At 57.8% G+C, this 9,049-nt stretch overlaps 2 protein-coding genes across 3 annotated transcripts in view; both read right to left on the reverse strand.

Moving 5' to 3' along the window:
- Positions 1–643, reverse strand: part of DDR2 (discoidin domain receptor tyrosine kinase 2) — a 12,937-nt gene extending 12,294 nt beyond the window's left edge. The window contains exon 1 of the mRNA XM_005426676.3: positions 533–643. The gene's annotated coding sequence lies outside the window, so the exon portion shown is untranslated. The remainder of the gene's footprint in view (positions 1–532) is intronic.
- Positions 644–2,619: 1,976 nt separating this feature from the next.
- UAP1 (UDP-N-acetylglucosamine pyrophosphorylase 1) lies at positions 2,620–8,675 on the reverse strand. 2 transcript variants are annotated; one of them, XM_031061691.1, is made up of 8 exons: positions 8,505–8,675; positions 8,117–8,289; positions 6,823–7,016; positions 6,312–6,455; positions 5,771–5,959; positions 5,287–5,334; positions 3,384–3,450; positions 2,620–3,182 (listed from the first exon to the last, which is right to left on the reverse strand). In XM_031061691.1, exons 1-8 carry the CDS (start codon positions 8,671–8,673, stop codon positions 3,090–3,092), a joined length of 1,077 nt encoding a protein of 358 aa, XP_030917551.1. In that variant the 5' UTR covers positions 8,674–8,675; the 3' UTR covers positions 2,620–3,089. The 2 variants fall into 2 exon arrangements, with proteins under 2 accessions (XP_030917551.1, XP_030917552.1); XM_031061692.1 differs by lacking the exon at positions 5,287–5,334.
- Between the last annotated feature and the right edge of the window lie 374 nt (positions 8,676–9,049).

Raw genomic sequence — 9,049 nt, forward strand, 5'->3', positions numbered from 1 at the left:
TGGCAGCCAGGCGCTCCCAGCCCTGCTCCCAGCCCTCGCCCCGCCGCCAGCAGGGCTCCGCAGCATCGCCCCAACGCCACCCAGGGCTGGCAGCCACGAGTGGGCTCCCAGCACCAGCACGGGGGCACGATGCTCACGAGCACCAGGGCAGTGGCCTTGTGCTCCCCTTCCCAGTGTGAGCCGGCGCCTGGCTAGGGGACCCGGGGGACAGCAGGGCCTCCCTGGCTGACCAGCACTGCCGCCAGCTCTGCCAACAGACACATAGGCGGGAGCTGAGGAGGGACACCAGGAAACGCCGGCCTGGCACGAGGCACGGGGGGAACGGCTGGCACTGTGGGGTCAGCCGGCGAAAAGGGGCCAATTGTCACCCCTCGTGTGAGGACAGTGCCCTGCTGCTGCCGCAGACCCTTCCCGGGCAGAGCTACACCCCAGCCCCTGTGCCGGGGCTCCGCCAGAGCCGTGTCCCCCCACAGCGCCGGGCCAGGAGGGTCACACATCCCCACCCAGCCCTGAGGGACCCCGAGGGACTCACCGGAGCGCCGGAGCGCGGGCGGGCTCCGCGCCCCTCGCCCGGGCCGGGGGAGCCAGGTGAGGAGCGAACTTCCCCGGGCTGATGCAAGATGCCTCTGGGAGCTCGCTCGCATTCTGCGGATTCCTGGGAGCCGGCCAGAAATCCCACAATCCTACATCTCGCACATTTGGTTTCAATTAGGGAGCGGAGAAGGGGAGCCAGTCAGCGATCCCGCCTGGCGTTTCGGCAGAGGTTATTTTCCTCGGCCCGAGGGAATGTGCGCAGAGCTATAATTTACAGCAAAACCCATTCATAGCGCGAGAGAAAAAAATAAAAAAGTCCCCGTGGCCAGCAAGGGAACTTAAAGCAATAGGCAACGTTTCACTTTCCAGTGCCTGTCCCGTGGCTGTGGCATGGCACACGCGTCCAGGACCCTCCTCCTGCACTGTGGGGCTGGGTAGGACACCCCCGAAATGTGGGTGATGGGGACACTCCACAAGACCCCAGAGCTGGCCCAGAGGGTCCCACATGGGCCACCCCTCTCCGGGCCCCTGGGGGAATGATTTGGGACTCCTGCACGGGCACACGTGGCCAGGACAGCAGCCAAAGGACCAACCTGGCTCAGGGCTCGGGGCTCCAGCTCCCCGAGCTCCACGCAGAGCTGGTGGCTTGACATCATTTCCAGGCTCTAGCCTGGCACGGTGGCCACCGGCTAGGCAATGAGGCAGGGAGAAAATAATACTGCTACTACTAATACTAATAATAATGGGCTCACATTATTTTTTGTGCAACATCAAAAACCACAATTAAAGAACTTTTTCAAAAAAAATTTTAGACTGTTTTGGCTATATTGAATTCCGTGCTCACATTATGGGAAGGAAGTAGCCCCCCTGGCAGCAGGCCACCAACTCCCAAAAAAGCTTTCCTGTCCGACTAGACACCCCAAAGCCTCAGGGCTGTAGCCCTGCTCCTAAACCTCTTTGGCAGCATGAAGTCTCCAGACAAACCAACTGAATCACAGGCAGGAGAAGCCATGCACTGCTCCCAGCAGACACTGGTGACCCTTGTCACTGCCACCAGAGCGGCTGCAGCACCAGCTGAGCCGGCACTGCCCAGGGCGACAGAGGCAGGGCACAGCTTCCCCCGGGCTGGCAGGGAGCAGGTCTGAGCAGTGGCCCATGTGCTGCCCCAGATCAGCTGGCAGGGAGAAGCACAGGCTGCCCTACGTGCACACTGGCACAAACACCAGCCAGCTCTGCTCCACTCCCCTCCTGCTACCTGGAAGTGCTGCTCAAATGACTTGGCAGCAGCCGGCACCCTGGCGCTCAGCCCCAGGACCGAATGCAAAGGTGGTGGTCTGCAAAGCCCAAAAGCCAAAGGCTCGGCCACGGACAGCCCAGCCAGCCTGTGGTGAGCCGGCAGGAGACAGCACCAGCCAGGACCCCCCACACTGCCCTGGTGGCCCTGGCACAGTGCCTGGGGAACCAAGTGCTTGGCTGAGCCTGGGGTGCCCAGCAGCCACCTTTGCACCTCGGGGGCACGTGGTGACTTCCCCCAGAGGGAGTGGTTTGGGTCCCATTCCCAGGCCTGCAAGGGAAAATCCCTCCCCAGGCAGCCATGGGGCAGTGAGAGGCTGTGGCCACATCAGGATCAGGAGAGGAACTGGCCAAACTCTACATCCTTCTTCCCAAACAGGAGTGGAGGCAGCACAGCTGCTCTGCCCCAGGCAGTCAGGACACCACACTCCTCGGCAGTGGGCTCGTGCAGGAGCCAGAGCCCCTCCAGGAAAAGCAGAGGGCACATGGCACTGGTGGAGGGCTCAGTGCCAGGCTGATTTCACCCTGAGCACTCCGGCAGTGCAACACACCTGCCTGTTCCTACCTGCTCAAGGCTTGCCACTGTTTGCAGAAATATAAGAGGAGGGTACAACTCTCTGCTTCCTCCGGGAACAGCCCAAATGAGCACTGCAGGCTAGAGGCCCTGTCTGCAGCCCCCCCAGACAGCCACCCTTGCTGCACTGAACAGAGCACTTGGCATGATGCAGTCGGCTCTCTACTCCATGAGCCTCTTGGTGCAAAGTCATTGTCATTCAAACACCACAGAAGACAAACAGGAGTAACTCAGAGTTTAATTGGGTGCTTCCAGTTGTGCAATATAGAAAGGATGACCAAAAGGGAGGACATGGGCAATGGCAAGGACCCTATTAAAAAAAAATAGTCATGTAGATTTAAGAAAAATAAAAATTCTAGATTAAACCCAGCCCCATATCATAAAAATCCCCTCTCTGCATGTACAATGACTATTACTATACACATGTTTAAAAATAAATGCCCACAGCCTGGGGTGCAAAGGGCAGCACCACAGCTGTGCTTTGTGGCAGGGGAATCTGTAGCGTTTGGTTTTTAAATTAAAATATAAATAGAAGCATACAACATGCCAAGAACCGAGTGGGTCAAATCCTCCTCTGCAGAGGGCCAGAGCAAGCAGGAGCAGTCCCTGCTAGGCCCAGTTATCCACCGTGGTGTGCCCCAGTTCCTGGCGGGATGGACAGCCCTGCCTGGGCACCACTGGGCTGCCACTACACCCCGTTCTTCACCAGCTCGTGGATCCCATCCTCGTCAATGATCAGAGGCGTGCGGAACTCTCGGTCCTTCACCAACTGCTCCAGGCCCTGCGGGGATGAGAGTGGCTCATTAGGAACACCCTGCACATCACCTGGCTGCTGAGCTGCCTCTGCCCCTCTCCTGTGCTGGCAGCCTGGGGGGCACTGCCCCAAAAAGCTCCCCAGTGAGGGATAAGCTTCTGTGGCTTATCCCTCACACGTGTGCCCTCCCATGCCAAGGGCCCCGAGCTCTGCAGAGCCAGTACTCACTTCTCCTCCATAGGAGACAAGGGGAGAAATTTCACACTGGATTGGCAGGTCGTTTGCATCCTTCAAGCTGCAGAGAAAAATATACAGTCAGGACAGTCAGGTACAGCCCAGGGGGGACACAGATAGGGCCCAACATCTGCCGAGGCCAGGGGCTGTCTGGGCCCACACAGGCCCCACCAGCACAGAGCTGCCCTGGGTTAGTTAAGCCTTGCGTGCTCTCCACAGAGGTGCCAGCTAAAGTTTAGATACCACCAGCAACTGAAAGGGAAAAGAGCTTTAGATGGGGCTTTCATGATGCCTTTCCATGTGTGTAACTACAGCACTGCCTGTGCCCCCAGCCCCGCTCTTTTCAATACTGCATGGACAAGTCACCCATTCCTTCTCCTCCTGAAGCCCTGGGGTGATGTGAGATGCACTCACGGAGCACCTTCCCATAAAGCAAGAGGTCTTGCTTTTAGCCCTCTCTCACTTAAAGCACAACCTGAGGACACAGGGTAAGCCCTTCTGCTTACTCGGAAACACTCCCTGCGGCACTGCCTGCTCCTCTTGCCTGTGTCTGTTAGATCAACTAACTTGGCTCCTCTCTTCTGCTTGTGGGATGGAGCTGGTGAGCAAAATGTCAGAACCACACCAGTGCTGCCCACTGCAGCAGCGCTGCTGGGCAGGGGCCTGTGTGGGGTCCCTGACCCTGCTCCTGCTGCCACCAGCCTTCATAGGACATGCTTGGATGATCCCTGGATCCAGCTGGCATGTAGATCCGGGGGTGCAGCTGTGTGGACCCAACAAGCAGCCAGCACCCCAGGGTGCCTCTTCCCAGCCAGTGGCCACAGCAGCCAGGCAGGCATGGCAGAATGCCATCTGTGACAACGCTGCCTTCACCCAGGTCAAAGCTCCTTCCTCTGCCAGCCCTCTCCTGTCTCAGGTGTCAGTAAATAAAACTCACCCATCCCAACCCACACTGGTATTTACTTTGAATGTTAGATTCAAGATAGTAGTTTTAAAAAACAATTGATATTAACTGGTAATGAAGGGTAAATGTGGGACAAGGTGCAGCCTTTCTTCTGCATGTTAACTAGTGTGACGGCTTAGTTATAAGCCTGAAAACACCTGGAGTCTGGAATTAAAACAGAGATAAAACAGCTGTATTCCACCAGGAAGTACCTGAAGATAAAGCTTATGAAAGAGTGGAAGTGAACAAGACTGCTTACTTTGTGAGTAATTTACACTCACCAGCTCCCAAGTCCCAGCACGCTTGTGCCTAAAGAACATGACAGAAGAGTTAAAACTTCCCTGTGTATTCCCGTAAACTGTCAAGCACTGAGCCAGGGGCTTTCCCTAGTGTCATGCTCTGGATCTTCCAAACTCAAGAGCTGGAGTCACACAAAGCCCAGCTGGCTGCTGTGCTCAGATTCACACTTGCTACATCAAAGCCTGCCTGACGTTTGCTTCATGTTTTTAATCCCGTCTCGGTCTGCCTGGACGCCTGGCAGACACCAGGAGATGGCAGCCATCCCCAGCTCTGGGACCGGCTGGGACCAGTCCCTGCCGTGCTGTGACAAACAGGGGAGTGGCATCAAAGGACGTGCCAGGGTGTTTGCCAACAGCACCCTGCCTGCGGGGTGACCTTTGGGGGCTGTGTGCAGTCAGCATCAGGCTGCTGCCATCCTGCATCGGTACCAACAGCATGAGCCCCATCCAGTTATCCCTGCGGAAAGGAGCCCAGCAGGGAGCAGAGCTGCCTGCCCCACCACCATGAGAAGCAGCACCCCCTGTCCCCAGGGGTGACATGCCCCAGCGGCCACATGCGCCCCCAGCCCCGTTAGCCTGGCACGCCGCTCTGCCTGCAGCCCGTTAGTCCCTCAGCACAGCCCCGCCACCATGCACCTGGCACATGGATAGTTACTTGTCATTGACATCTGCTGGGCTGGCAGCTGACCTTCCGTTTGTGATGCTACACAGGAACAAACAAGGGTTAGCAAGGGGGGAAAAACAGAGCAAAACGAGTCTGGGGTCTGCTGATCCCTAAAGAGGCCGGCGGGAGGTCTCGTGGTTGAGGGATGTGTTGATACCAGCCTGGCTGCTGCACGGACCTGCTGCTGTGCTCTGCCTTTAGGGAGCCACCTCCCTCCTGCAGAGGCAACCTTGGCTGTGCAATGGAGGCTGGCAGGATTCAGTTCATAGGGGCTGAATTGAGAAGGAAAGCTGTTGCCAACTGAGCACCAGTCCTGTTGTCACCACACAGCTTACACCCAGCTCTGCTCCACGGATCACCCAGGAGAGGGGACCCATAGCTGGCTGCTTCTGTGACGCTGTTATCAGTGCTGGGATTGCCTTGTGCTTAATATCCAGCCCAAAAAGGAGCAAAAGTGACAGGAGAAGCAACTCACCGAGGGATGGCAGGGATGCGTGTGCCATTTTCATCCACGAAGTGCCCCCCTGCATTGAGAACCCAGCAGTGGTGCAGGGACATCAAGGCATGTCGGGCTGTGGTGGGGTTGTCCTTGCCATTCTGGCTGTCCGCGTTCTTCAGGGGAGAGAACTCATCCTCACGCAGCACCTCATACACCACAAACTTCCTGGGGGAACACGGCATGGGAGGGTGGGCTTTGGAAACTGGGGCTGCTTCCCCTGCCAGGGTGGCTGAGCTGGGCCCACAGCCCTCCCCAGGCCCACACCCACGGGCTGTTTTCACAGCCGTGCAGGAGGGAGGGCAGGGCCTGGCCTGTAGGGTCAGCAGATGTTCCTCTGGCACAGGAGCAGGGCTCAGCCCAGCAGGAGGCATGCAACACCCAAGCCTCCAGCTGCCATCCTATCCTGATCCCGGGGCATTGCCAGTGGGCACACCCTGGCACAACCCCAGAGGCCCTCAGAGCTTCCCCAGGGAGAGCCAGCAGCCAGCCTGGACCCCACGGAGAGCAAAGGACATACCTGGAAAACTGGAAGATGTCAAAGACAAACTTCTCCATCTTAATCCCGTTGGGCTTCTCGGGCTGGACTAGCTGCCCTGTAGTGATGTCCACATGTGGGATCTTCTTCTCAGCCACGTGGTGCTGCAGCTGTGGTTCATAAGTGCTGCAACAGGCCAAGACAGGGATGTCACTTGTCCGAGAAAGCCACATCCCCAGCTCAGACACGGCTGCAGCAGGATGGCTGCCCTGCTCTTACCCTGGCTGCCCCAAGGCACGGGCTGCTCATCCCCACAGCAGCCAGGAGACAGCCCCACATGCCTGCACTCTGGAAGCAGCATCCAGATACGGCCCAGAGAACCCTTATCTCAAGGAAGGGGCTGTGCAGACAGGTGGGGGTCAGACCAGCTCTGCAGGGGCCTCATCCCAGCATGCCTGGAGCTCAACCAGCAGCAAGCAAGGCACAGCCAGCTCTGCCCAGCAGCAGCACTTCAGTGCCAGCACTCCTGTTCTGGCACTCAGCAGAACCTTACTTGACCACATCTTTCAGGAAGGCAGTGGTGAAGTAGTGATTGGCGATGTTGCCCGCGTTGAAGAGCAGCCGCCCGTCGGGGCCGCGCTGCTGGGCAGTGCCCAGGGAGATCTCGCTGTACTCCACCACCCGGTACACGCCGTCCACGCGGCACACCACGCCCACCGGCTCCGTGGGGTTGGTCTTTTCCACCACCTGCCCAAGGGAAGCGCTGTCAGGGAAAGGCACCCGAAGCCCCACGCTCCCAACACACTCCCTTGGAAACAGCAGGGCCTATTTAGAAAGGCTTTCTCCCCTGCTGGGATGGTGCAGGGTTGGGGATGCAGGAGCCCTCCCCTCCCAGGTGCTTCTGGCAGTGGGGATTAGAGGAGGCTGCGATGGCAGGGCTGGTGACAGGTGTCAGACACACCCAGAGGGCACAGCAGGATGTGGCACAAGGCTAACGTGCAGCTGGCAGCAGGCATGGATATTTTTAGCCAGCTTGCTGCTCACAACCAGAAGGCTGCTGGCTCAGCAGAGACATCCCCCTGACCTTCCTCTCCTCCTTGCACCTCACACACCTCCCTCTGGGTTATGAGATACCCCAGCAAATCCCTACCCACCGCTGCATGCAGGGGCACAGGGCTTTCTCCTTTCTGCATGCTAAGGTTTATTATGCAAAGGTTTATTTCCTCTTTCTTTCATGCAGGCCAGGGGGAGAAAACTGCCTTCCATTTCTCAGCTTACCCTTTGAAAGCTGCAAGACCAGTAAGTCCTTTCACCTGTTTGCCAGAGCCAAGCCAAATGCAAACACAGTAAAGCTCTAAGTGTGCAATGTCCTGTCCACAAGACATGGTGCTGGGTTCAGTGTCAGCTGCACCCAGCTGCTTCCTGGTCTGGTGTCCAGGATGTCAGACTGGGGACAGCTGGCAGCTTATGGCAAGGATCCTGTCTGCCTGTGCTAGCCACAGCCACCCAGAGAAGAGCTGCCCAGCATCTGGGTGTTCGCCAGGCAGCAACACAGGGCTCCCAAGCAGCCTCTTGATCCCAGGGGGACCTCCAAGCCCTGGGCCTGTTGGTGCCATATTCCTGTACAAGGCAGAAGAGCAGTGCCAGGCATCCTCCAGGATGCCAGGGGCAGGCAGGACTGTGGCAGCATGTGTTACTCCACCAGTGGGTTCCAGGTACTTAGCTATCCCTCCTAGTTGTGGCAAGACAGCAAATGAAGGGTGAAAAGTCAGGGAAGCCATGCAAGGAGCAGGACAGACCCTACCCAGCTCTGAAGAAGCAGTGCCTGCCTAGTCCTAAAACCATACCTTGGCCCCACAGTCTGCTCCCTTCTCCAAGCAGAACCCGATGAACCTGGGGTCAGCCACCTTCACCAGGATGTTGTCCACACAGTAGACATGGACGCTGTGCACGCCCCTCCGCTCCATGTCGTCCATGATGCCGTGGGAGCCCAGCGCCCGGTACAGGCCCCCGTTGCCATCTGCAGAGGGAACGTCCCACTGTCCGTCAGCCACCCTTGCTCACCCTCCTTCCCCACGGGCTCATGTGGAGGGCCCAGCCACACCCCACCCTGGTCCTCCCTGCCAGGGCAGACACAGACACCTCCCAGCCTGAGTCAGCCGTGGGCCAGGTCACAGTGAAGAGCGCAGTTCCAAAAGCTGCTCCTCAGCACCATGTCTCACCCTGGCCACCAACCTGGTGCCATAGCAATCTTGCCCTTCTCCTCCAGCAGGATTTTCCCATCGAATCCCAGGGCAGGCAGCATGCCCTGCTGGAAGAAGATAACATTCTCCTTCTTCAAGCCAAAATACCGATGTTTCTGGAAGAACTCCTTGGTGGACTCCATAGTGCGGCCACTTGTCATAATGTACCTGTTGCAGAGTAGAAAACACCCAATGACCAGGGAGGAGAGGCAGGGTCTCACACCCCTCATCCCAAATGTGGGGAATACTCAGGACATGCTTTCCCCCCTCCCCCCACACTTAGGAGAATCTGACCTGCTGTGGTCCCACCATTTTGCCAAGCAAATGAAGGGTTTCACCCTTCCTTGCAACACACATCTCCAAAACCATACAACACCATGCATGGGACACCCAGCTGCAGCGGCCAGCTCTTGCCTTGTCTACAAAGCACCTCAGCAGCTCATCTCCTCACCCTCCGTGGCTATTGTCCTGCATGGGGACATGAAAACCTTCCCCAAAGGGCCGTGGGACTGAGTCTGACAACGTGGGACCTGCCAG

Source organism: Geospiza fortis, unplaced genomic scaffold (assembly GCF_000277835.1).
Source record: "Geospiza fortis unplaced genomic scaffold, GeoFor_1.0 scaffold5, whole genome shotgun sequence".
Taxonomy (NCBI): Eukaryota; Metazoa; Chordata; class Aves; order Passeriformes; family Thraupidae; genus Geospiza; species Geospiza fortis.

Coding starts and splice junctions, on each gene's coding strand:
- UAP1 (XM_031061691.1), bottom strand. CDS start 8,673: ATGACAAGTGGCCGCACTATGGAGTCCACCAAGGAGTTCTTCCAGAAA. Junction 8,290..8,504: donor CAAGATTGCTATGGCACCAG/GTTGGTGGCCAG, acceptor TTCCCTCTGCAG/ATGGCAACGGGGGCCTGTAC. Junction 3,183..3,383: donor TTGTCTCCTATGGAGGAGAA/GTGAGTACTGGC, acceptor TCATCCCCGCAG/GGCCTGGAGCAGTTGGTGAA.